General features: G+C 46.3%; 2 protein-coding genes across 2 annotated transcripts in view; both read right to left on the bottom strand.

Moving 5' to 3' along the window:
• The window catches only part of LOC106582552 (small ubiquitin-related modifier 1), an 18,467-nt gene extending 11,981 nt beyond the window's left edge, over positions 1-6,486 (bottom strand). The window contains exons 1-3 of the mRNA XM_082967258.1: positions 6,191-6,486; positions 2,752-2,826; positions 2,490-2,567 (exon numbers count right to left, since the gene is read on the bottom strand). Coding sequence (XP_082823384.1) covers positions 2,490-2,567; positions 2,752-2,826; positions 6,191-6,202 — 165 coding nt within the window. The 5' untranslated portion in view covers positions 6,203-6,486. The remainder of the gene's footprint in view (positions 1-2,489; positions 2,568-2,751; positions 2,827-6,190) is intronic.
• Positions 6,487-15,108: 8,622 nt separating this feature from the next.
• The window catches only part of carf (calcium responsive transcription factor), a 45,675-nt gene continuing 32,847 nt past the window's right edge, over positions 15,109-27,936 (bottom strand). The window contains exons 8-15 of the mRNA XM_082967259.1: positions 25,449-25,569; positions 24,183-24,326; positions 23,615-23,887; positions 23,359-23,509; positions 22,366-22,429; positions 22,151-22,263; positions 21,713-22,028; positions 15,109-15,908 (exon numbers count right to left, since the gene is read on the bottom strand). Of these exons, the coding sequence (XP_082823385.1) occupies positions 15,850-15,908; positions 21,713-22,028; positions 22,151-22,263; positions 22,366-22,429; positions 23,359-23,509; positions 23,615-23,887; positions 24,183-24,326; positions 25,449-25,569 (1,241 nt within the window). The 3' untranslated portion in view covers positions 15,109-15,849. The remainder of the gene's footprint in view (positions 15,909-21,712; positions 22,029-22,150; positions 22,264-22,365; positions 22,430-23,358; positions 23,510-23,614; positions 23,888-24,182; positions 24,327-25,448; positions 25,570-27,936) is intronic.

Genomic DNA, 27,936 nt, shown 5'->3' on the forward strand with positions numbered 1-27,936 from the left:
TGGGTTAGGAGGAACACACAGCGTTGGGTTAGGAGGAACACACAGCGTTGGGTCAGGAGGAACACACAGCGTTGGGTCAGGAGGAACACACAGCGTTGGGTCAGGAGGAACACACAGCGTTGGGTCAGGAGGAACACACAGCGTTGGGTCAGGAGGAACACACAGCGTTGGGTTAGGAGGAACACACAGCGTTGGGTCAGGAGGAACACACAGCGTTGGGTCAGGAGGAACACACAGCGTTGGGTCAGGAGGAACACACAGCGTTGGGTCAGGAGGAACACACAGCGTTGGGTTAGGAGGAACACACAGCGTTGGGTTAGGAGGAACACACAGCGTTGGGTTAGGAGGAACACACAGCGTTGGGTCAGGAGGAACACACAGCGTTGGGTTAGGAGGAACACACAGTGTTAGGAACACACAGCGTGGGGTCAGGAGGAACACACAGTGTTAGGAACACACAGCGTTGGGTCAGGAGGAACACACAGTGTTAGGAACACACAGCGTTGGGTTAGGAGGAACACACAGCGTGGGGTTAGGAGGAACACACAGCGTGGGGTTAGGAGGAACACACAGCGTGGGGTTAGGAGGAACACACAGCGTGGGGTTAGGAGGAACACACAGCGTGGGGTCAGGAGGAACACACAGCGTTGGGTTAGGAGGAACACACAGCGTGGGGTCAGGAGGAACACACAGCGTTGGGAGGAACACACAGCGTTGGGTCAGGAGGAACACACAGCGTTGGGTCAGGAGGAACACACAGCGTTGGGTCAGGAGGAACACACAGCGTTGGGTCAGGAGGAACACACAGCGTTGGGTCAGGAGGAACACACAGCGTTGGGTCAGGAGGAACACACAGCGTTGGGTCAGGAGGAACACACAGCGTTGGGTCAGGAGGAACACACAGCGTTGGGTCAGGAGGAACACACAGCGTTGGGTCAGGAGGAACACACAGCGTTGGGTCAGGAGGAACACACAGCGTTGGGTCAGGAGGAACACACAGCGTTGGGTTAGGAGGAACACACAGCGTTGGGTTAGGAGGAACACACAGCGTTGGGTCAGGAGGAACACACAGCGTTGGGTCAGGAGGAACACACAGCGTTGGGTCAGGAGGAACACACAGCGTTGGGTCAGGAGGAACACACAGCGTTGGGTCAGGAGGAACACACAGCGTTGGGTCAGGAGGAACACACAGCGTTGGGTCAGGAGGAACACACAGCGTTGGGTCAGGAGGAACACACAGCGTTGGGTCAGGAGGAACACACAGCGTTGGGTCAGGAGGAACACACAGCGTTGGGTCAGGAGGAACACACAGCGTTGGGTCAGGAGGAACACACAGCGTGGGGTCAGGAGGAACACACAGCGTTGGGTCAGGAGGAACACACAGCGTTGGGTTAGGAGGAACACACAGCGTTGGGTTAGGAGGAACACACAGCGTTGGGTTAGGAGGAACACACAGCGTTGGGTTAGGAGGAACACACAGCGTTGGGTTAGGAGGAACACACAGCGTTGGGTTAGGAGGAACACACAGCGTTGGGTTAGGAGGAACACACAGCGTTGGGTTAGGAGGAACACACAGCGTTGGGTTAGGAGGAACACACAGCGTTGGGTCAGGAGGAACACACAGCGTTGGGTCAGGAGGAACACACAGCGTTGGGTTAGGAGGAACACACAGCGTTGGGTCAGGAGGAACACACAGCGTTGGGTCAGGAGGAACACACAGCGTTGGGTTAGGAGGAACACACAGCGTTGGGTTAGGAGGAACACACAGCGTTGGGTTAGGAGGAACACACAGCGTTGGGTTAGGAGGAACACACAGCGTTGGGTTAGGAGGAACACACAGCGTTGGGTTAGGAGGAACACACAGCGTTGGGTTAGGAGGAACACACAGCGTTGGGTTAGGAGGAACACAGCGTTGGGTCAGGAGGAACACACAGCGTTGGGTTAGGAGGAACACACAGCGTTGGGTTAGGAGGAACACACAGCGTTGGGTTAGGAGGAACACACAGCGTTGGGTTAGGAGGAACACACAGCGTTGGGTTAGGAGGAACACACAGCGTTGGGTTAGGAGGAACACACAGCGTTGGGTTAGGAGGAACACACAGCGTTGGGTTAGGAGGAACACACAGCGTTGGGTTAGGAGGAACACACAGCGTTGGGTTAGGAGGAACACACAGCGTTGGGTCAGGAGGAACACACAGCGTTGGGTCAGGAGGAACACACAGCGTTGGGAACACACAGCGTTGGGTCAGGAGGAACACACAGCGTTGGGTTAGGAGGAACACACAGCGTTGGGTTAGGAGGAACACACAGCGTTGTGTCCCAAATGGCTCCCTATAGTGTGCACTACTTTAGACTACATGCCAAATGGCTCCCTATTCCCTAATAGTATCCCTATGGGTCCTGGTCAAAAGTAGTGCACTACATAGGGATTAGGGTGCCATTTGGGACTCACACCTTTAATGACATTGCGAATGAGATGTGCTTATTACCTGTCTCTGGCTGTAAGACTCCTTCAGCTTCTTCAGATGGGTGGTCATTTTCACTTTGAAGTGAATTTCACTGTTGTCCTGAGGTGGGAAAAGAATGAATCGATTCCAAATTAAACGTTTCAAAATTGTGGGTCAACTGATATAAAAAATGGTATAAATAATTCACTATGATAAACCTAACCCTAGCTATGTAAACTTACATACAGCTACTTATCACCAGCATCTTCAGTATAATTCTCTTACTCCAAAACTTCTTCCTTACCTGACCGATCACTTTCAGTTTGATGTACTCTCCATCCTTTTGGTCTCCTCCATCTGGACCTGAAGGTTTCGTGTCCTTCAGGAGAAAAGGACATGAAGCTGGGCTTGTATTTTAAAAAACTGGGCTTGTATTTTAAAAAACTGGGCTTGTATTTTAAAAAAACTGGGCTTGTATTTTAAAAAAACTGGGCTGGTATTAAAAAAAAAACTGGGCTTGTATTTCAAAAAAACTGGGCTTGTATTTTAAAAAAACTGGGCTTGTATTTTAAAAAAACTGGGCTTGTATTTAAAAAAAACTGGGCTTGTATTTAAAAAAAACTGGGCTTGTATTTAAAAAAAAAACTGGGCTTGTATTTTAAAAAACACAACAGTTACTGTTTTAGCGAGGTCTGCAGACGTTATCGCCCAATGGCTTTTGTTTCCATTTACTCAAGCCCCTCCCCTGCCACATCAAGCCCCTCCCCTGCCACATCAAGCCCCTCCCCTGCCACATCAAGCCCCTCCCCTGCCACATCAAGCCCCTCCCCTGCCACATCAAGCCCCTCCCCTGCCACTTACAACAACAAATATGAGAGATCACACCTTCCTCTGACAACCGGTTTCAGGTCGCCATTTGCATTTGAGGTTTGGTCCAACAGAATAGGTCACACTGACACATTATTTTACTGTAATAGAGTGCACAGATGCAGTACTTTATACCATGGCATTGTTGAATACTCATATCTGATTGGCTTGAAGGGCTTTCTAGAGCGTGCAGGCCGAGGGGGTGTGGTATATACCCAATATACCACGGCTAAGGGCTGTTCTTAAGCACAATGCAACGTGCCTGGATACAGCCCTTAGCTGTGGTATATTGGCTATATGTGTTTTTTTGCTATTATAAAACTGGTTACAAACATAATTGGAACATTTAAAAAAAAAAAAAAAAAAAATGTTTTGTCATACCCATGGTATACGATCTCATTTACCACAGCTGTCAGCCAATCATCGTTCAGGGCTAGAACCACCCAGTTTATAAAGGGAATTATAAAGTAGGTGATTGGAGCCCTGAATGTCTTACAGCCATGACATATTTATTATTCCATTAGCTACACATCATCTTTCAGTTACACATCTTAAAAACATTACAATACATTCAGAAACACATTTCACAATACATTAACTGTGTTCCCTCAAGTCTCTACTCTACTACCACATATCTATAACACAACATCAATGTGTACATGTGTGTATTGTCAGTATGTTATTGTGTGTTTGTATGTCTGTGTCTATGTTTGTGTTGCTTCACAGTCCCCGCTGTTCCATGAGGTGTGTTTTTATCTGGGGGTTTTTCAGTCGAATTTTACTGTTGGCATGAATTACTTGATGTGGAATAGAGTTCCATGTAGTCATGGCTCTATGTAGTACTGTGGGCCTCCCATAGTCTGTTCTGGACTTGGGGACTGTGAAGAGACCTCTGGTGGCATGTCTTGTGGGGTATGGATGGGTGTCTGAGCTGTGTGCCAGTAGTTTAAACAGACCTCTGGTGGCATGTCTTGTGGGGTATGGATGGGTGTCTGAGCTGTGTGCCAGTAGTTTAGACAGACCTCTGGTGGCATGTCTTGTGGGGTATGGATGGGTGTCTGAGCTGTGTGCCAGTAGTTTAAACAGACCTCTGGTGGCATGTCTTGTGGGGTATGTATGGGGTGTCTGAACTGTGTGCCAGTAGTTTAAACAGACCTCTGGTGGCATGTCTTGTGGGGTATGGATGGGGTGTCTGAGCTGTGTGCCAGTAGTTTAAACAGACCTCTGGTGGCATGTCTTGTGGGGTATGTATGGGTGTCTGAGCTGTGTGCCAGTAGTTTAGACAGACAGCTCTGTGCATTCAACATGTCAATACCTCTCATAAATACAAGTAGTGATGAAGTCAATCTCTGCTCCACTTTCAGCCAGGAGAGATTGACATGCATATTATTAATATTAGCTCTCTGTGTCCATCCAAGGGCCAGCCGTGCTGCCCTGTTCTGAGACAGTTGCAATTTTCCTAAGTCCCTCTTTGTGTCACCTGACCACATGACTGAACAGTAGTCCAGGTGCAACGAAACTAGGGCCATATCACACCATATACCATAGATATTACAACAACAAAAAAGTTGTATGTTTTAATTAAGTTTGTAACCAGTTTATAATAGCAATAAGGCACATCGGGGCGGTTGTGGTATATGGCCCATATACCACATTGTGCTTAAGAACAGCCCTTAGCCGTGCTATTTTGGCCATATACCACACCCTCTCTGCCTGTACACTCTAGAAAGCCCTTCAAGCCAATCAGATATGAGTATTCAACAATGCCATGGTATAAAGTACTTTATAAACTGGGTTGTTCGAGCCCTGAATGCTGATTGGCTGACAGCCATGGTATCCGGTAGGCCTTCATTGTAAATAAGAATTTGTTCTTAACTGACTTGCCTGGTTAAATATCTGATCTGATATGGGTCTGATATATCATGGCAGGTTGCAGGCCTAAGAACAGCCCTTAGCCGTGGTATATTGGCCATATACCACACCATCCCTTGCCTTATTGCTTAAGTGTCTGCGTGCTGTTGGTTAGGGGGGCACCTGTATAGCCTACATGATGAGATTTATGGACAATAGAGCGATATTATTTTACATTTTTCTAAATATCAGCCAAGCATCGATGATCATGTCACCAGAATAAGATCCTCAATATTTATTGGAAAGAAGCAAACTCAATCACCTTTCACCACCCCTTGAAGTTAATCATAACTTATTTAATCTGTAGCCTAATAAACTACACGCTTTTCCGATCCACACAACATGTCTTGTGACTCCAAGTTTACTTAGATATGATGGTCGTGTCAGTATTTGCTCATAAAAGCGTTTCCACCGACATTTCTCACATAATTAATTTTAGCGATAAAAAAAAAATAATCCAATCTTTTCTAACATATTTTGTTTTTTTGTCGACATTTGGAAAGTTTACCGGAGGGGGGAAAACATTGTTTCCAATCAGGCCTGTCATAACTTTTACTCTCGCATAAAAAGGTAGGATGGAAACCTGGTGATGCAACGATACGCATACTAACGTTAGTTAGCTACGTTAAGCTAACAATGGACCTGCTTTCCCTCTCAAAACATATAGCTAGTGGGCTATTTATGTCCTCTGGTTTAAACTAACATGTCTAGCTAGCTAGCTAAATTACAAAAACGATATGAGCCCACTGCTCTAACTACCTAGTTAAGTTAGTTAGCTAATATCGAACTAGCTAGATTACAAATACATAGCTGCTAGGTTCGTAGCTAACGTTAGCGGCTAACACGAAAGCTAACATGGTGGTTATTAAACATCGCTAGCGAATTGGTATAAGTTTTGTGACTCACTCGTGGTTTAAATGTACTGTTTTTGGTGGTAACTGGTATAGGTTATAGTTATCACTTACTGTATCTGACATCTTGTTCTCTGTAAATTAACTAGGGCAGTGTTAAAAACCCGTGTTGTTGACAACAATCTCTTCGCTTTTCTTCAACGAATCCTCGACTACCAAAACGGTAGCTACGCGACGTCATTAGGAAGAGGAGGCTCTTACCGGAAGAGGATGTCCCCGGAAGAGGGGCTATACGGAAGAAGCTCTCCCCGAAAGAGGGGCTATACGGACACGCCTGGTGTCCTAATTGAAGATGTTTTGTCGCGCTGCGAGTGTCGAGTGGAGATGAACGGATTCAGTTCAGTTCAGTTCAGTCCTGATGGGGAGAGGCTGTATAGACACAGGTCTTTGTAGTGGTGCGCATGTCAGCTGTTTGTTCACCAGCAACCGACCACAATAGCTAATAACCCATCAGCAACCGTCCGACTATAGCTAATAACCCATCAGCAACCGACCACAATAGCTAATAACCCATCAGCAACCGACCACAATAGCTAATAACCCATCAGCAACCGTCCGACTATAGCCTATGTGATAAAGTGAGAATCTGATGCCTACACCCCACTCTAAACCGATAATATAAAAAGTGACCTGTAGTCTACAGTCAGAAACGGCTAAACGAGTTTTAACAGGGGGATGCAGACATTGTTCTTCCTGATTTAGATGTGTTTCTGCTATTTATTAGTCAACTTGTCTGTAATTAGGCAGATGCACCTTCTCTTCTGGCATTATACACTGAGTATACAAAACATTAGGACTTTTAAAATTTTTTTTAACTAGGCAAGTCAGTTAAGAACATAAGAACAAATTCTTATTTATATTGACGGCCGGGGAACAGTGGGTTAACAGCCTTGTTCAGAATGACCGATGTTTACCTTGTCAGCTCAGGGATTCGATCCAGCAACCTTTCGGTTACTGGCCCAACTCTCTAGCCACCTTCCTAATATTGAGTTGCACCTCCTTCTACCCTCAGAACCACCTCAATTGGTCGGGGCATGGACTCCTCAAGGTGTCAAAAGCCTTCTACAGGGATGCTGGCCCCATGTTGACTCCAATGGTTCCTCTGGAGGCGAAAGAAACGTACACCTGTTTAGCCGAGGTGTTTTCAGAACACTTGGAAAAGAAAAGAGAGAGCCACAAACTCTAGGAGCTCAGATGCAATAATTTAATAACCTAATAACTCTTTAATACTGTGCGTTTCCCAGCCTCTGTTCTGGACCTGGGGATTATGAAGAGACCTCTGGTTGCATGTCTTGTTTTGTATCGATGAGTGTCTGAACTGTGTTGCCAACTGATTGAACAGACAGTTCGGTACCTCCCAACACATCAACCATCACCAGACCAATAGTGATGAAGTCGATCTCTCCTCAACTTTGATCCAGGAGAGATTGACATGCATGTTCCTGACATTCACCCTCCGTGTACATCTAAGTGCGATACGTGCTGCTTTGATCTGGACCAACTGCAATTCACCTATGTCCTTCGTTGCCACACATGACAACACAGCTGGGCAGCAGTAGTCCAGGTGCGACAAAACTAGGGCCTGTAGGACCTGTCTGGTCGACTGAGATGTCACTGAGATGGACAAACCTCTTCCCATTTTAGCAACCATTGAGTCTATTTTTTGACCATGACAGCTTGCTATCTAGGGTTGCACCCAGCAGTTTAGTCTTCTCCACTTGCTCAATAGCCACATTATTCAATAATAGTTTAGCGTCGAGCGAGTGATTTGTTCCAAAAAATGATGATTTAAGTTTTTGACATATTTAGCATCAGTCTGTTGCTGGTTACCCATTCTATAACTGACTGCAGCTCTATGTTAAACCTATTGGTAGTTACCCATTATATAACTGACTGTAGCTCTATGTTAAACCTATTGGTAGTTACCCATTCTATAACTGACTGCAGCTCTATGTTAAACCTATTGGTAGTTACCCATTCTATAACTGACTGCAGCTCTATGTTAAACCTATTGGTAGTTACCCATTCTAGAACTGACTGCAGCTCTATGTTAAACCTATTGGTAGTTACCCATTCTAGAACTGACTGCAGCTCTATGTTAAACCTATTGGTAGTTACCCATTCTAGAACTGACTGTAGCTCTATGTTAAACCTATTGGTCGTTACCCATTCTAGAACTGACTGCAGCTCTATGTTAAACCTATTGGTCGTTACCCATTCTAGAACTGACTGTAGCTCTATGTTAAACCTATTGGTCGTTACCCATTCTAGAACTGACTGCAGCTCTATGTTAAACCTATTGGTCGTTACCCATTCTAGAACTGACTGCAGCTCTATGTTAAACCTATTGGTAGTTACCCATTCTAGAACTGACTGCAGCTCTATGTTAAACCTATTGGTAGTTACCCATTCTAGAACTGACTGCAGCTCTATGTTAAACCTATTGGTAGTTACCCATTCTAGAACTGACTGTAGCTCTATGCTAAGGGTGTCAGGTAGCTATTTTACTGTGGTAGTCGACGTGTTTACTGTTGAGTCATCGACGTACATAGACACGCAGGCTTTGTTCAAGCTCAGTGGACGGTCATTTGTAAAAACAGGAAACAGTAATGGCCCTAGCCGGCTGCCCTGCGGTAAACAACACTCAACTGAATTTGCATTAAAGAGGATTCCATTAACGAGAACCCTATGTGTTCTAATATATACAGTTTAGCCTTAGCCAAATACATTTAAACTCCTTTTTTTTCACAATTCCTGACATTTAATCCTAGTAAAAAAATCCCTGTCTCAGGTCTGTTAGGATCACCACTTTATTTTAAGAATGTGAAATGTCAGAATAATAGTAGAGAGAATGATTTATTTCAGCTTTTATTTCTTTCATCACATTCCCAGTGGGTCAGAAGTTTACATTCACTCAATTAGTATTTGGTAGCATTGCCTTCAAATTGTTTAACTTGGGTCAAACGTTTCGGGTAGCCTTCCACAAGCTTCCCACAATAAGTTGGGTGAATTTTGGCCCATTACTCCTGACAGAGCTGGTGTAACTGAGTCAGGTTTGTAGGCCTCCTTGCTCGCACACGCTTTCAGTTCTGCCCACATATCTTCTATGGGATTGTGGTCAGGGCTTTGTGATGGCCACTCCAATACCTTAACTTTGTTGTCCTTAAGCCATTTTGCCACAGCTTTGTAAGTATGCTTTGGGTCATTGTCCATTTGGAAGACCCATTTGCGACCAAGCTTTAACTTCCTGACTGATGTCTTGAGATGTTGCTTCAATATATCCACATAATTTTTCTCCTCATGACGCCATCTTTTTTGTGCAGTGCACCAGTCCCTCCTGCAGCAAAGCACCCCCACAACATGATGCTGCCACCCCCGTGCTTCACAGTTGGGATGGTGTTCTTCGTCTTGCAAGCCTCCCCCTTTTTCCTCCAAACATAACGATGGTCATTACGGCCAAACAGTTCTATTTTTGTTTCATCAGACCAGAGGACATTTCTCCAAAAAGTACAATCTTTGTCCCCATGTGCAGTTGTAAACTGTAGTCTGGCTTTTTTATGGCGGTTTTGGAGCAGTGGCTTCTTCCTTGCTGAGCGGCCTTTCAGGTTATGTCAATATAGGACTCATTTTACTGTGGATATAGATACTTTTGTACCTGTTTCCTCCATCATCTTTACCAGGTCCTTTGCTGTTGTTCTGGTGTTCTACAATTTTTCTTCTGAGGTCTTGGCTGATTTCTTTTGATTTTCCCATGATGTCAAGCAAAGAGGCACTGAGTTTGAAGGTAGGCCTTGAAATACATCCACAGGTACACCTCCAATTGACTCAAATTATGTCAATTAGCCTATCAGAAGCTTCTAAAGCCATTACATCATTTTCTGGAATTTTCCATGCTGTTTAAAGGCACAGTCGACTTAGTTTATGTAAACTTCTGACCCACAGGAATTGTGATACAGTGAATTATAAGTGAAATAATCTGTAAACAATTGTTGGAAAAATGACTTCTGTCATGCACAAAGTAGATGTCCTAACCGACTTGCCAAAACTATAGTTTGTTAACAAGAAATTTGTGGAGTGGTTGAAAAACGAGTTTTAATGACTCCAACCTAAGTGTATGTAAACTTCCGACTTCAATTGTAGGTAACTCTCAATAAACCCTCTGTTCTATTAGATAGGGAACCCTCTGTGTTCTAATAGATAGGGAACCCTCTGTGTTCTATTAGATAGGGAACCCTCTGTGTTCTATTAGATAGGGAACCCTCTGTGTTCTAATAGATAGGGAACTCTCTGTGTTCTAATAGATAGGGAACCCTCTGTGTTCTATTAGATAGGGAACCCTCTGTGTTCTAATAGATAGGGAACCCTCTGTGTTCTATTAGATAGGGAACCCTCTGTGTTCTATTAGATAGGGAACCCTCTGTGTTCTAATAGATAGGGAACCCTCTGTGTTCTATTAGATAGGGAACCCTCTGTGTTCTATTAGATAGGGAACCCTCTGTGTTCTATTAGATAGGGAACCCTCTGTGTTCTATTAGATAGGGAACCCTCTGTGTTCTAATAGATAGGGAACCCTCTGTGTTCTATTAGATAGGGAACCCTCTGTGTTCTAATAGATAGGGAACCCTCTGTGTTCTATTAGATAGGGAACCCTCTGTGTTCTAATAGATAGGGAACCCTCTGTGTTCTAATAGATAGGGAACCCTCTGTGTTCTATTAGATAGGGAACCCTCTGTGTTCTATTAGATAGGGAACCCTCTGTGTTCTATTAGATAGGGAACCCTCTGTGTTCTAATAGATAGGGAACCCTCTGTGTTCTATTAGATAGGGAACCCTCTGTGTTCTAATAGATAGGGAACCCTCTGTGTTCTAATAGATAGGGAACCCTCTGTGTTCTATTAGATAGGGAACCCTCTGTGTTCTATTAGATAGGGAACCCTCTGTGTTCTAATAGATAGGGAACCCTCTGTGTTCTATTAGATAGGGAACCCTCTGTGTTCTATATAGATAGGGAACCCTCTGTGTTCTATTAGATAGGGAACCCTCTGTGTTCTATTAGATAGGGAACCCTCTGTTCTATTAGATAGGGAACCCTCTGTGTTCTATTAGATAGGGAACTCTCTGTGTTCTATTAGATATGGAACCCTCTGTGTTCTAATAGATAGGGAACCCTCTGTGTTCTAATAGATAGGGAACCCTCTGTGTTCTAATAGATAGGGAACCCTCTGTGTTCTAATAGATAGGGAACCCTCTGTGTTCTATTAGATAGGGAACCCTCTGTGTTCTATTAGATAGGGAACCCTCTGTGTTCTAATAGATAGGGAACCCTCTGTGTTCTAATAGATAGGGAACCCTCTGTGTTCTAATAGATAGGGAACCCTCTGTGTTCTATTAGATAGGGAACTCTCTGTGTTCTATTAGATATGGAACCCTCTGTGTTCTAATAGATAGGGAACCCTCAAGAACAAACAATGAGGCATGAGGATGGGTGTTGAGGGACCACTTGTCACATTATTCAAGGTGGGTTTGTGTTGTGATAAATAATGCATTTTCTGTCCAGGTAAAGATGGTGATAGAGCATTGGAAAAAGACCTACAGCACTGACCAAATGTCTCTTTGTTTTCCAGTCCAACAGGAGTGTGTCCCCCCTCAGGCCATCCGGTACACAGACATCCTGTTCCAGTGGGATCTGAACGCGAGCGTCCAGTTGTGAAGACTACAGGAGATCGAGCCTGTGGACGTGCAGGTCAGTTGTGACAGCCCTGATCTGTTTCACCCTGTCTTTGTGATTGTCTCCACCCACCTCCAGGTGTGACCAGTTTTCCTCATTAGTCCCCGGTGTATTTATTCCTGTGTTCCCTGTTTGTCTGTTGCCACTTCGTCTTGTCAAGTCAACCAGCGTGTTCTTCCGTGCTGCTGCTGTTTCTTATCTCGCTCTTTCGCTAGTCCTCCCGGGTTTTTGACCCTTGCCTGCCTTGACTCTGAACCCGCCTGCCCTGACCTCGAGCCCGCCTGCCCTGACCTCGAGCCCGCCTGCCCTGACCTCGAGCCCGCCTGCCCTGACCTCGAGCCCGCCTGCCCTGACCTCGAGCCCGCCTGACCTGACCTCGAGCCCGCCTGACCTGACCTCGAGCCCGCCTGACCTGACCTCGAGCCCGCCTGCCCTGACCTCGAGCCCGCCTGCCCTCGAGCCCGCCTGCCCTGACCTCGAGCCCGCCTGCCCTCGAGCCCACCTGCCCTGACCTCGAGCCTGCCTGCCCTGACCTCGAGCCCGCCTGCCCTCGAGCCTGCCTGCCCTGACCTCGAGCCTGCCTGCCACTCTGTACCTCCTGGACTCTGACCCTGTTGATGATATTTTGCCTGTCCACGACCTGTCTCTTGCCTGCCCCTTGGATTATAATAAATATCAGAGACTCTAACCATCTGGGTCTCGCCCTGTGCCCTTATATCAGTAACTCATCAAATGTGATTTAAAGATATATCTGAACAGTATGTTTGTGTATGGTTCTCATGACTTAAGGTTGGATGTTAAGCAGTGGAGGCTCCTCAGAGGAGGAAGGGGAGGACCATCCTCCTCAATGAATTTCATACAAATTAAAATTGTAAAACATTAAAGTTATTTTTTAGATAAAACTGTACTAAATATAATCACGTCACCAAATAACTGATTAAAACACACTGTTTTTCAATGAATGTCTACAGTAGCCTCAACAGCACTCTGTAGGGTAGCACCGTGGTGTAGCCGGAGGACAGCTAGCTTCCGTCCTCCTCTGGGTACATTGACTTCAATACAAAACCTAGGAGGCTAATGGTTCTCACCCCCTTCCATAGTCTTCGTCCGGGTACACGTCCTCCACTGACTGCACCTCGTTGGGCACGGCTGGCTTCCTCCACTCGCAGTCCACATTCGTAAGGGCCAATATTGTGAACCGCCAAAGTAGGCTGCATGGCTCCACTGATGAGCTCCATGGAGGCATTCACATGTGGGAGAGGGAATCCCCTGGTCACCGATAGAGACCTGCCAACAGGAAGTGGTTATCTATAGAGACCTGCCAACAGGAAGTGGTTACCTATAGAGACCTGCCAACAGGAAGTGGTCACCGACAGAGGCCTGCCAACAGGAAGTGGTCACCGATAGAGGCCTGCCAACAGGAAGTGGTTACCTATAGAGACCTGCCAACAGGACGTGGTCACCGATAGAGGCCTGCCAACAGGAAGTGGTCACCTATAGAGACCTACCAACAGGAAGTGGTCACCGATAGAGGCCTGCCAATAGGAAGTGGTCACCTATAGAGACCTGTCCCTCACTATAGCTGGTCTTCTCCACATGGCCAGACTTCTAGTGGTCTTCTCCACATGGCCAGACTGATAGTGGTCTTCTCCACATGGCCTGACTTCTAGTGGTCTTCTCCACATGGCCAGACTGATAGTGGTCTTCTCCACATGGCCAGACTGATAGTGGTCTTCTCCACATGGCCAGACTTCTAGCGGTCTTCTCCACATGGCCAGACTTCTAGTGGTCTTCTCCACATGGCCAGACTGATAGTGGTCTTCTCCACATGGCCAGACTTCTAGTGGTCTTCTCCACATGGCCAGACTTCTAGTGGTCTTCTCCAAATGGCCAGACTTCTAGTGGTCTTCTCCACATGGCCTGACTGATAGTGGTCTTCTCCACATGGCCTGACTGATAGTGGTCTTCTCCACATGGCCAGACTTCTAGCGGTCTTCTCCACATGGCCAGACTTCTAGCGGTCTTCTCCACATGGCCAGACTGATAGTGGTCTTCTCCACATGGCCAGACTGATAGTGGTCTCCTCTCCACATGGCCAGACTGATAGTGGTCTTCGCCCCTTTTAATGCTCTTTTGCTCGTCCTTGAAAAATACCATGAGTTCTGAAATAGACACCAGAATCGCCAGTCTGTATAAACAATTATCTAGGCTAAGCAACAGGAATTTGGTGACACCTTAATTAGGGAGGACGGGCTCGTGCTAATGGCTAGAGCAGAATCAGTGGAATATATATCCCCACTCAGCAGTCTTCTCTAAGACTAAGTAATACAAAATAATTTTTGTATCTACTGCTCTGCTAACTAGCTAGCTAAAGTGTAGTTAGTGGCTAGCTAAGACAGAGAAAGGAGATGAGGACTTCAACGCTTTATTCAATTAATTTCAATACAGCACGTGGATTCATCATGGACTGCTGTAGTCTTGTCTTCTCTTTTGCTAATTAGCTATTCAATTTCAGTCTTATCCTATTCGAAATATAATCCAAGTGTATTGTTGGAACAAATTGGAGCTAGTGATAAATACTACCAAGTTACTTCTCTTCTCACTTTATTTGACAAGTTTTAATAACTAGAGCCATGCTACGGCGGTTGTTACCGGCATAAACTAGCGGGGAAGGGCAACCGACCGGACAACCGACTGAACCGACTCTATCCGCCATCCATTTGGGCACCAGGTGCGTCCGTATAACCAGCCTCTTACGGAGCTCCAGTTTCCACTCGATACCACAGCCACAAAGTCTAAACGGGTTAAACCGCGCAGGAATTTCATGGTTTGTTTTTGGCCTTCATTTAAGTTTAAACTAACAAAAACAAAAAAGTTAGCAGTGTGGTTAATAAGGTTATCTTTAAAAATGCATTTGAAGAAGAGAAATTGTAGAAATTCGGGCAAGGTGTACGACTTTGGCAACTAGCGATGACTCCCGATCAAGTTCACGCAAAGCATGCTGGGTAAATGATTTGTAGCTGGTGGGTTCTGTCCATTATATCTCGAAGTGGTGGATTTTCAGTCTTGTGGAATATACCCAAAATAGTGTTGCATTTTGACCTTTTTATTGTTATTTTATGGGAATAAATTCAAATCTTCCGATTGAATCTTAATTGTTGTGACAAAGTCCCAATAGAAATGGATGGATTTTTTTGTTGTTGTTGGCAAATGAATAGAATAGTCCGTAAACCACTTAAAACAATTGAATTAAGGAATTAATTTAATTTAAACAAATAAAATTAACCTTTATTGAAGTAAATGATCATCTCAGAAGACTATGCAACAGGGTTAGAAACACTATTAAAAAGACATTTCCTATGCACTAATATATACACCATATCTTGTTACATCCAGGGTTTTCGTAGGTTGTCATTTAAAAAAGAAAATCCATGATTTTAAAACGATAGCAAACAAGTTCCTCATGATGATTAACAAGGAGGAAAAGAAAAAAAAACACACTGCATAAATTGCACTTTCAGTCAATTGTACAATAAACGTGATCATTAAACGTGATCAATAAACGCGACTGTCCTGAGGTAAAAGCAACCGCTCTTACAGTAAAGTATATGGTAAAGATGGGATACACCCCTGTGAGGAACGAGATTCACCCCTGTGAGGAACGAGATTCTGTGATCTGTGAGGGCTGGAGTACACCCCCTGTGAGGAACGAGATACACCCCTGTGAGGAACGAGATACACCCCTGTGAGGAACGAGATACACCCCTGTGAGGAACGAGATACACCCCTGTGAGGAACGAGATACACCCCTGTGAGGAACGAGATACTGTGATTTGTGAGGGCTGAAGTACACCCCAAAAATACAACCCTGTGAGGAACGAGCTACACCCCTGGAGTACGGTACACCCCTGTGAAGGCTGGAGTACACCCCTGTGAGGAACGAGCTACACCCCTGGAGTACGGTACACCCCTGTAGGGCCTGGTGTCAATCTACAGAGTTGACAGTGTCCTCCTCCTCCTTGACCTCATCTGGACTGTTCAGAGCTGAGGAATAGAACACAACAAACAGGAAGAGAAAAACAAGTCAGTAAATATTATTTTTAATAGAAGTCTGATCTGTAGTGTTCCAGTCACCATGGTTACCTACTCCTGAGACTCTCAGCCTGTGATCTGTAGTGTTCCAGTCACCATGGCTACCTACTCCTGAGACTCTCAGCCTGTGATCTGTAGTGTTCCAGTCACCATGGCTACCTACTCCTGAGACTCTCAGCCTGTGATCTGTAGTGTTCCAGTCACCATGGCTACCTACTCCTGACTCTCAGCCTGTGATCTGTAGTGTTCCAGTCACCATGGCTACCTACTCCTGAGACTCTCAGCCTGTGATCTGTAGTGTTCCAGTCACCATGGCTACCTACTCCTGACTCTCAGCCTGTGATCTGTAGTGTTCCAGTCACCATGGCTACCTACTCCTGACTCTCAGCCTGTGATCTGTAGTGTACCCAGTCACCATGGCTACCTACTCCTGACTCTCAGCCTGTGATCTGTAGTGTTCCAGTCACCATGGCTACCTACTCCTGAGACTCTCAGCCTGTGATCTGTAGTGTTCCAGTCACCATGGCTACCTACTCCTGAGACTCTCAGCCTGTGATCTGTAGTGTTCCAGTCACCATGGCTACCTACTCCTGAGACTCTCAGCCTGTGATCTGTAGTGTTCCAGTCACCATGGCTACCTACTCCTGACTCTCAGCCTGTGATCTGTAGTGTTCCAGTCACCATGGCTACCTACTCCTGAGACTCTCAGCCTGTGATCTGTAGTGTTCCAGTCACCATGGTTACCTACTCCTGAGACTCTCAGCCTGTGATCTGTAGTGTTCCAGTCACCATGGCTACCTACTCCTGAGACTCTCAGCCTGTGATCTGTAGTGTTCCAGTCACCATGGTTACCTACTCCTGACTCTCAGCCTGTGATCTGTAGTGTTCCAGTCACCATGGTTACCTACTCCTGACTCTCAGCCTGTGATCTGTAGTGTTCCAGTCACCATGGTTACCTACTCCTGACTCTCAGCCTGTGATCTGTAGTGTTCCAGTCACCATGGCTACCTACTCCTGACTCTCAGCCTGTGATCTGTAGTGTTCCAGTCACCATGGTTACCTACTCCTGAGACTCTCAGCCTGTGATCTGTAGTGTACCCAGTCACCATGGCTACCTACTCCTGAGACTCTCAGCCTGTGATCTGTAGTGTTCCAGTCACCATGGTTACCTACTCCTGACTCTCAGCCTGTGATCTGTAGTGTTCCAGTCACCATGGCTACCTACTCCTGAGACTCTCAGCCTGTGATCTGTAGTGTTCCAGTCACCATGGCTACCTACTCCTGAGACTCTCAGCCTGTGATCTGTAGTGTTCCAGTCACCATGGCTACCTACTCCTGACTCTCAGCCTGTGATCTGTAGTGTTCCAGTCACCATGGCTACCTACTCCTGAGACTCTCAGCCTGTGATCTGTAGTGTTCCCAGTCACCATGGCTACCTACTCCTGAGACTCTCAGCCTGTGATCTGTAGTGTTCCAGTCACCATGGCTACCTACTCCTGACTCTCAGCCTGTGATCTGTAGTGTTCCCAGTCACCATGGTTACCTACTCCTGACTCTCAGCCTGTGATCTGTAGTGTACCCAGTCACCATGGTTACCTACTCCTGAGACTCTCAGCCTGTGATCTGTAGTGTTCCAGTCACCATGGCTACCTACTCCTGAGACTCTCAGCCTGTGATCTGTAGTGTACCCAGTCACCATGGCTACCTACTCCTGACTCTCAGCCTGTGATCTGTAGTGTTCCAGTCACCATGGCTACCTACTCCTGACTCTCAGCCTGTGATCTGTAGTGTTCCAGTCACCATGGCTACCTACTCCTCACTCTCAGCCTGTGATCTGTAGTGTTCCAGTCACCATGGCTACCTACTCCTGAGACTCTCAGCCTGTGATCTGTAGTGTTCCAGTCACCATGGCTACCTACTCCTGAGACTCTCAGCCTGTGATCTGTAGTGTTCCAGTCACCATGGCTACCTACTCCTGACTCTCAGCCTGTGATCTGTAGTGTTCCAGTCACCATGGCTACCTACTCCTGAGACTCTCAGCCTGTGATCTGTAGTGTTCCAGTCACCATGGCTACCTACTCCTGAGACTCTCAGCCTGTGATCTGTAGTGTTCCAGTCACCATGGCTACCTACTCCTGACTCTCAGCCTGTGATCTGTAGTGTTCCAGTCACCATGGCTACCTACTCCTGAGACTCTCAGCCTGTGATCTGTAGTGTTCCAGTCACCATGGCTACCTACTCCTGAGACTCTCAGCCTGTGATCTGTAGTGTTCCAGTCACCATGGCTACCTACTCCTGAGACTCTCAGCCTGTGATCTGTAGTGTTCCAGTCACCATGGCTACCTACTCCTGAGACTCTCAGCCTGTGATCTGTAGTGTTCCAGTCACCATGGCTACCTACTCCTGACTCTCAGCCTGTGATCTGTAGTGTTCCAGTCACCATGGCTACCTACTCCTGAGACTCTCAGCCTGTGATCTGTAGTGTTCCAGTCACCATGGCTACCTACTCCTGAGACTCTCAGCCTGTGATCTGTAGTGTTCCAGTCACCATGGCTACCTACTCCTGAGACTCTCAGCCTGTGATCTGTAGTGTTCCAGTCACCATGGCTACCTACTCCTGAGACTCTCAGCCTGTGATCTGTAGTGTTCCAGTCACCATGGCTACCTACTCCTGAGACTCTCAGCCTGTGATCTGTAGTGTACCCAGTCACCATGGCTACCTACTCCTGACTCTCAGCCTGTGATCTGTAGTGTTCCAGTCACCATGGCTACCTACTCCTGAGACTCTCAGCCTGTGATCTGTAGTGTTCCAGTCACCATGGCTACCTACTCCTGAGACTCTCAGCCTGTGATCTGTAGTGTTCCAGTCACCATGGCTACCTACTCCTGAGACTCTCAGCCTGTGATCTGTAGTGTTCCAGTCACCATGGCTACCTACTCCTGAGACTCTCAGCCTGTGATCTGTAGTGTTCCAGTCACCATGGCTACCTACTCCTGAGACTCTCAGCCTGTGATCTGTAGTGTTCCAGTCACCATGGCTACCTACTCCTGAGACTCTCAGCCTGTGATCTGTAGTGTTCCAGTCACCATGGCTACCTACTCCTGAGACTCTCAGCCTGTGATCTGTAGTGTTCCAGTCACCATGGCTACCTACTCCTGACTCTCAGCCTGTGATCTGTAGTGTACCCAGTCACCATGGTTACCTACTCCTGAGACTCTCAGCCTGTGATCTGTAGTGTTCCAGTCACCATGGCTACCTACTCCTGAGACTCTCAGCCTGTGATCTGTAGTGTACCCAGTCACCATGGCTACCTACTCCTGACTCTCAGCCTGTGATCTGTAGTGTTCCAGTCACCATGGCTACCTACTCCTGAGACTCTCAGCCTGTGATCTGTAGTGTTCCAGTCACCATGGCTACCTACTCCTGACTCTCAGCCTGTGATCTGTAGTGTTCCAGTCACCATGGCTACCTACTCCTGAGACTCTCAGCCTGTGATCTGTAGTGTTCCAGTCACCATGGCTACCTACTCCTGAGACTCTCAGCCTGTGATCTGTAGTGTTCCAGTCACCATGGCTACCTACTCCTGAGACTCTCAGCCTGTGATCTGTAGTGTTCCAGTCACCATGGCTACCTACTCCTGAGACTCTCAGCCTGTGATCTGTAGTGTTCCAGTCACCATGGCTACCTACTCCTGAGACTCTCAGCCTGTGATCTGTAGTGTTCCAGTCACCATGGCTACCTACTCCTGAGACTCTCAGCCTGTGATCTGTAGTGTTCCAGTCACCATGGCTACCTACTCCTGACTCTCAGCCTGTGATCTGTAGTGTTCCAGTCACCATGGCTACCTACTCCTGAGACTCTCAGCCTGTGATCTGTAGTGTTCCAGTCACCATGGCTACCTACTCCTGAGACTCTCAGCCTGTGATCTGTAGTGTTCCAGTCACCATGGCTACCTACTCCTGAGACTCTCAGCCTGTGATCTGTAGTGTTCCAGTCACCATGGCTACCTACTCCTGAGACTCTCAGCCTGTGATCTGTAGTGTTCCAGTCACCATGGCTACCTACTCCTGAGACTCTCAGCCTGTGATCTGTAGTGTTCCAGTCACCATGGCTACCTACTCCTGAGACTCTCAGCCTGTGATCTGTAGTGTTCCAGTCACCATGGTTACCTACTCCTGGACTCTCAGCCTGTGATCTGTAGTGTTCCAGTCACCATGGCTACCTACTCCTGAGACTCTCAGCCTGTGATCTGTAGTGTTCCAGTCACCATGGCTACCTACTCCTGACTCTCAGCCTGTGATCTGTAGTGTTCCAGTCACCATGGCTACCTACTCCTGAGACTCTCAGCCTGTGATCTGTAGTGTTCCAGTCACCATGGCTACCTACTCCTGAGACTCTCAGCCTGTGATCTGTAGTGTTCCAGTCACCATGGCTACCTACTCCTGACTCTCAGCCTGTGATCTGTAGTGTTCCAGTCACCATGGCTACCTACTCCTGACTCTCAGCCTGTGATCTGTAGTGTTCCAGTCACCATGGCTACCTACTCCTGAGACTCTCAGCCTGTGATCTGTAGTGTACCCAGTCACCATGGCTACCTACTCCTGAGACTCTCAGCCTGTGATCTGTAGTGTTCCAGTCACCATGGCTACCTACTCCTGACTCTCAGCCTGTGATCTGTAGTGTACCCAGTCACCATGGCTACCTACTCCTGAGACTCTCAGCCTGTGATCTGTAGTGTTCCAGTCACCATGGCTACCTACTCCTGAGACTCTCAGCCTGTGATCTGTAGTGTTCCAGTCACCATGGCTACCTACTCCTGAGACTCTCAGCCTGTGATCTGTAGTGTTCCAGTCACCATGGCTACCTACTCCTGAGACTCTCAGCCTGTGATCTGTAGTGTTCCAGTCACCATGGCTACCTACTCCTGAGACTCTCAGCCTGTGATCTGTAGTGTTCCAGTCACCATGGCTACCTACTCCTGACTCTCAGCCTGTGATCTGTAGTGTTCCAGTCACCATGGCTACCTACTCCTGAGACTCTCAGCCTGTGATCTGTAGTGTTCCAGTCACCATGGCTACCTACTCCTGACTCTCAGCCTGTGATCTGTAGTGTTCCAGTCACCATGGCTACCTACTCCTGACTCTCAGCCTGTGATCTGTAGTGTTCCAGTCACCATGGCTACCTACTCCTGAGACTCTCAGCCTGTGATCTGTAGTGTTCCAGTCACCATGGCTACCTACTCCTGAGACTCTCAGCCTGTGATCTGTAGTGTACCCAGTCACCATGGCTACCTACTCCTGAGACTCTCAGCCTGTGATCTGTAGTGTTCCAGTCACCATGGCTACCTACTCCTGAGACTCTCAGCCTGTGATCTGTAGTGTTCCAGTCACCATGGCTACCTACTCCTGAGACTCTCAGCCTGTGATCTGTAGTGTTCCAGTCACCATGGCTACCTACTCCTGACTCTCAGCCTGTGATCTGTAGTGTTCCAGTCACCATGGTTACCTACTCCTGAGACTCTCAGCCTGTGATCTGTAGTGTTCCAGTCACCATGGCTACCTACTCCTGACTTTGCCCTGAGACTTCTCTGCATCCCAAATGGAATCCTATTCCCTATATAGCGCAATACTTTCGATCAGGGCTCTCATCAATAGTAGTGCACCATATAGGGAATAGGGTGCTATTTGGGACGCGGCAGAAACACCACAGGAAGTCTACAGCAGTAATATCGCAGGTTAACTCCTGAGTGTCTCACCAATATTTGCAGGAACCATGATCTGGAAAGGGATGGTCTGTCCGTCCTCCAACAGTATCTGGTGTGTCCCGCCGCTCTCGTCCCCTAACGATGACACGCTGACCACCTGGCCGTCCCCTAACGATGACACCATGACCACCTGACCCATGCCCAGAACCCCTGAGGGCTCAGCTAGAGACGGGCTGGACTGGAGGAACTGTGTGGGGCTGACCAAGAGGGGCTGCGGGGATGACGGACTGGGCAAATCCAGGAAGTCTGTAGAGACTGTAGACGGACCTCCGTCGAAAGAACACAGACTTGGTTGAAGCTGGATGCCCTGGAAAATGAAAAAAAAAAAACACAAGACATATAATTCTGTCTTGATTCGTTTCGATTGGATAGGAATTAATCGGTGTTTAAGACATATATACGCAGAAGGTGAGACAGCTGGTCCTCTACCTGAAGCTGGGCAAAGATTTTGGGTTGCAGGGAGGTAAGAGAGCTGAAGAGCTGAACGGCATCAGGAGACAATGTATCGCTCCCCTCCAACACTCCTACTCTCTGGAAGCCACCTGGACACAAGCGGAATAAAGTTGGGGAAACAGAGACATTGTAGGTAAAACTACTGGAGGAGAACTTTCATGATGACTAGAGGTGACCTGTAATTTTATTACCTTCAGCAGGGGCTGGCGTGAGGGTCAGAGTCACAGTCTCAGTCATTGGGTCCATTTCAGTCCACTGGAGGTGAAACAGCAAACATCAGGTATGACAAGGAGATTAACAAGTTAAGAAGTGGTTACCTGTGTTACATCGGCGGTGACCCCAGCCTGCTGGAAGGTCATCCTAGTTACCTGTGTTACATCGGCGGTGACCCCAGCCTGCTGGAAGGTCATCCTAGTTACCTGTGTTACATCGGCGGTGACCCCAGCCTGCTGGCAGGTCATCCTAGTTACCTGTGTTACATCGGCGGTGACCCCAGCCTGCTGGAAGGTCATCCTAGTTACCTGTGTTACATCGGCGGTGACCCCAGCCTGCTGGAAGGTCATCCTAGTTACCTGTGTTACATCGGCGGTGACCCCAGCCTGCTGGAAGGTCATCCTAGTTACCTGTGTTACATCGGCGGTGACCCCAGCCTGCTGGAAGGTCATCCTAGTTACCCGTGTTACGTCGGCGGTGACCCCAGCCTGCTGGAAGGTCATCCTAGTTACCTGTGTTACATCGGCGGTGACCCCAGCCTGCTGGAAGGTCATCCTAGTTACCCGTGTTACGTCGGCGGTGACCCCAGCCTGCTGGCAGGTCATCCTAGTTACCTGTGTTACATCGGCGGTGACCCCAGCCTGCTGGCAGGTCATCCTAGTTACCTGTGTTACATCGGCGGTGACCCCAGCCTGCTGGAAGGTCATCCTAGTTACCTGTGTTACGTCGGCGGTGACCCCAGCCTGCTGGAAGGTCATCCTAGTTACCTGTGTTACGTCGGCGGTGACCCCAGCCTGCTGGAAGGTCATCCTAGTTACCTGTGTTACATCGGCGGTGACCCCAGCCTGCTGGAAGGTCATCCTAGTTACCTGTGTTACATCGGCGGTGACCCCAGCCTGCTGGAAGGTCATCCTAGTTACCTGTGTTACATCGGCGGTGACCCCAGCCTGCTGGAAGGTCATCCTAGTTACCTGTGTTACATCGGCGGTGACCCCAGCCTGCTGGCAGGTCTTCTGGGCCTCGTGGATGTGGTTCTTTATGTCGTTGACGGTTGGGAAGAAGCAAAGATTATGTCTCTCTGGGACCTCCTCTGATTTAAACATCTCCCGCTCCACAAACCGCCTGGCAGGATAGGAAACAGAGACAGGAAGACAGGTTAACACCAGGGACAGTGGTAACACTGGTAACCATGACGAACTGTGCATCAGCCCCTGAGGGCCTCCTTACCTGAGTTGTTTGCGGACCTGGTACACCTGATGATACCCCTGCTCCACCAACTCCCTGATCTTCTCTGCCACCCTGGGGTTGAGACGAGATGGCATGATTCCACCATCATCATCATCCTGCTCCTCCTCCTCCTCCTGCTTCACCTCCTCCTCCTCCTCCTGCTTCACCTCCTCCTCCATGGGGAGGAAAAGGAGGTCTGGAGGAGGAGGCAGGAGGAGAGCCTCCATGTCATGATAGAGGTGAGCTTTCTGGGTAGGGAGCTGCATGTAGTACCTGTATAACGGGAGAGAATAAACATTTTTACATTTTAGTCATTTTAGCAGACGCTCTTATCCAGAGCGACTTACAGTAGGGAATCGAACCCACAACCCTGGCATTGCACACACCATGCTGGCGTTGCACACACACCATGCTCTACCAACTGAGCCACAAGGAACAGGTGTCAATCAAAACAATATGTCAATCAATCAGAAAGTTTAATTATTTAAAAAAAAAAAATCTGCAAGGAACTTTAATAATATATAAATATATCAAATCCAAGTATAAAATAGAAGAATCAAATCAATACCTCAGGACACCGCCAACGTCCCGCAGGGTCTTCCGGAGGTTGAAGAAGGCTTTCTCTTGTTCCTGACGAACAACCCTCTTGTCTACGTTAGGGTCCGTAGGCACCCTGTGTTGGGGAAACTTACAAACTTTCTTGATATAGATCCTGAAGAATGAGAGCAATGGCAGAATATACTAACTCACAACAAAAATACACAGCTCTTATATCTTCAGAGATGGTAGCATATTGTTTTGTTAGCATGTAGCTAGGTAGATGGGTTTGTGTGTCTACCTGGCAGGACATGTAGCTAGGTAGATGGGTTTGTGTGTCTACCTGGCAGGACATGTAGCTAGATAGATGGGTTTGTGTGTCTACCTGGCAGGACATGTAGCTAGATAGATGGGTTTGTGTGTCTACCTGGCAGGACATGTAGCTAGATAGATGGGTTTGTGTGTCTACCTGGCAGGACATGTAGCTAGATAGATGGGTTTGTGTGTCTACCTGGCAGGACATGTAGCTAGATAGATGGGTTTGTGTGTCTACCTGGCAGGACATGTAGCTAGATAGATGGGTTTGTGTGTCTACCTGGCAGGACATGTAGCTAGATAGATGGGTTTGTATGGATGTGTGACTACCTGGCAGGGCATGTAGCTAGATAGATGGGTTTGTGTGGATGTGTGTCTACCTGGCAGGACATGTAGCTAGATAGATGGGTTTGTGTGGATGTGTGTCTACCTGGCAGGGCATGTAGCTAGATAGATGGGTTTGTGTGGATGTGTGTCTACCTTGCAGGACATGTAGCTAGATAGATGGGTTTGTGTGTCTACCTGGCAGGACATGTAGCTAGATAGATGGGTTTGTATGGATGTGTGACTACCTGGCAGGGCATGTAGCTAGATAGATGGGTTTGTGTGGCTACCTGGCAGGACATGTAGCTAGATAGATGGGTTTGTGTGTCTACCTGGCAGGACATGTAGCTAGATAGATGGGTTTGTGTGGATGTGTGTCTACCTCGCAGGACATGTAGCTAGATAGATGGGTTTGTGTGGATGTGTGTCTACCTGGCAGGACATGTAGCTAGATAGATGGGTTTGTGTGTCTACCTGGCAGGGCATGTAGCTAGATAGATGGGTTTGTATGGATGTGTGTCTACCTGGCAGGACATGTAGCTAGATAGATGGGTTTGTGTGTCTACCTGGCAGGGCATGTAGCTAGATAGATGGGTTTGTGTGTCTACCTGGCAGGACATGTAGCTAGATAGATGGGTTTGTGTGGATGTGCGTCTACCTGGCAGGGCAAGTAGCTTTGTAATCGATGTTTTGATTGACGTTCTGCTCTGCAGTCTTCTTGGGCTGAAGACCTTTCCTTCTTGGACCATACTGACATTCCATCACTATAGCTCTACTGCCTGGATACAGATGGAGAAAGTAGATCGTCTGCGTCCCAATTGGCATCCTATTCCCTCCAAATGGCATCCTATTCCCTCCAAATGGCATCCTATTCCCTCCAAATGGCATCCTATTCCCTCCAAATGGCATCCTATTCCCTCCAAATGGCATCGTATTCCCTATTTAGTGCACATATTTTGACCGGGGTCCGCAGTGCTAGTACGCAGCCATTATAACTCTGAATATGACCTGAGAAACCATTATAACTCTGAATATGACCTGAGAAACCATTATAACCTGAGAAACCATTATAACTCTGATTATAACCTGAGAAACCATTATAACTCTGAATATGACCTGAGAAACCATTATAACTCTGATTATAACCTGAGAAACCATTATAACTCTGAATATGACCTGAGAAACCATTATAACTCTGAATATAACCTGAGAAACCATTATAACTCTGAATATGACCTGAGAAACCATTATAACTCTGAATATAACCTGAGAAACCATTATAACCTGAGAAACCATTATAACTCTGATTATGACCTGAGAAACCATTATAACCTGAGAAACCATTATAACTCTGATTATGACCTGAGAAACCATTATAACTCTGAATATGACCTGAGAAACCATTATAACTCTGATTATAACCTGAGAAACCATTATAACTCTGATTATGACCTGAGAAACCATTATAACTCTGAATATGACCTGAGAAACCATTATAACTCTGAATATGACCTGAGAAACCATTATAACTCTGAATATGACCTGAGAAACCATTATAACTCTGATTATGACCTGAGAAACCATTATAACTCTGATTATGACCTGAGAAACCATTATAACCTGAGAAACCATTATAACTCTGATTATAACCTGAGAAACCATTATAACTCTGATTATGACCTGAGAAACCATTATAACTCTGAATATGACCTGAGAAACCATTATAACTCTGATTATACCTGAGAAACCATTATAACTCTGATTATAACCTGAGAAACCATTATAACTCTGATTATGACCTGAGAAACCATTATAACTCTGATTATAACCTGAGAAACCATTATAACTCTGATTATAACCTGAGAAACCATTATAACTCTGATTATGACCTGAGAAACCATTATAACCTGAGAAACCATTATAACTCTGATTATGACCTGAGAAACCATTATAACTCTGATTATGACCTGAGAAACCATTATAACTCTGATTATGACCTGAGAAACCATTATAACTCTGATTATAACCTGAGAAACCATTATAACTCTGAATATGACCTGAGAAACCATTATAACTCTGATTATGACCTGAGAAACCATTATAACTCTGAATATGACCTGAGAAACCATTATAACTCTGATTATAACCTGAGAAACCATTATAACTCTGAATATGACCTGAGAAACCATTATAACTCTGAATATGACCTGAGAAACCATTATAACTCTGATTATGACCTGAGAAACCATTATAACTCTGATTATGACCTGAGAAACCATTATAACTGATTATAACCTGAGAAACCATTATAACTCTGATTATGACCTGAGCCAAACTGGACCATTATAACTCTGAATATAACCTGAGAAACCATTATAACTCTGAATATGACCTGAGAAACCATTATAACTCTGAATATAACCTGAGAAACCATTATAACTCTGAATATGACCTGAGAAACCATTATAACTCTGAATATAACCTGAGAAACCATTATAACCTGAGAAACCATTATAACTCTGAATATGACCTGAGAAACCATTATAACTCTGAATATAACCTGAGAAACCATTATAACCTGAGAAACCATTATAACTCTGATTATGACCTGAGAAACCATTATAACTCTGAATATAACCTGAGAAACCATTATAACTCTGATTATAACCTGAGAAACCATTATAACTCTGATTATGACCTGAGAAACCATTATAACTCTGAATATGACCTGAGAAACCATTATAACTCTGAATATAACCTGAGAAACCATTATAACTCTGAATATGACCTGAGAAACCATTATAACTCTGAATATGACCTGAGAAACCATTATAACCTGAGAAACCATTATAACTCTGATTATAACCTGAGAAACCATTATAACTCTGAATATGACCTGAGAAACCATTATAACTCTGAATATGACCTGAGAAACCATTATAACTCTGAATATGACCTGAGAAACCATTATAACTCTGAATATGACCTGAGAAACCATTATAACTCTGAATTATAGACCTGAGAAACCATTATAACTCTGAATATGACCTGAGAAACCATTATAACTCTGAATATGACCTGAGAAACCATTATAACTCTGATTATAACCTGAGAAACCATTATAACTCTGATTATAACCTGAGAAA

Source organism: Salmo salar, chromosome 21 (assembly GCF_965601325.2).
Source record: "Salmo salar chromosome 21, fSalSal1, whole genome shotgun sequence".
Lineage (NCBI taxonomy): Eukaryota > Metazoa > Chordata > Actinopteri > Salmoniformes > Salmonidae > Salmo > Salmo salar.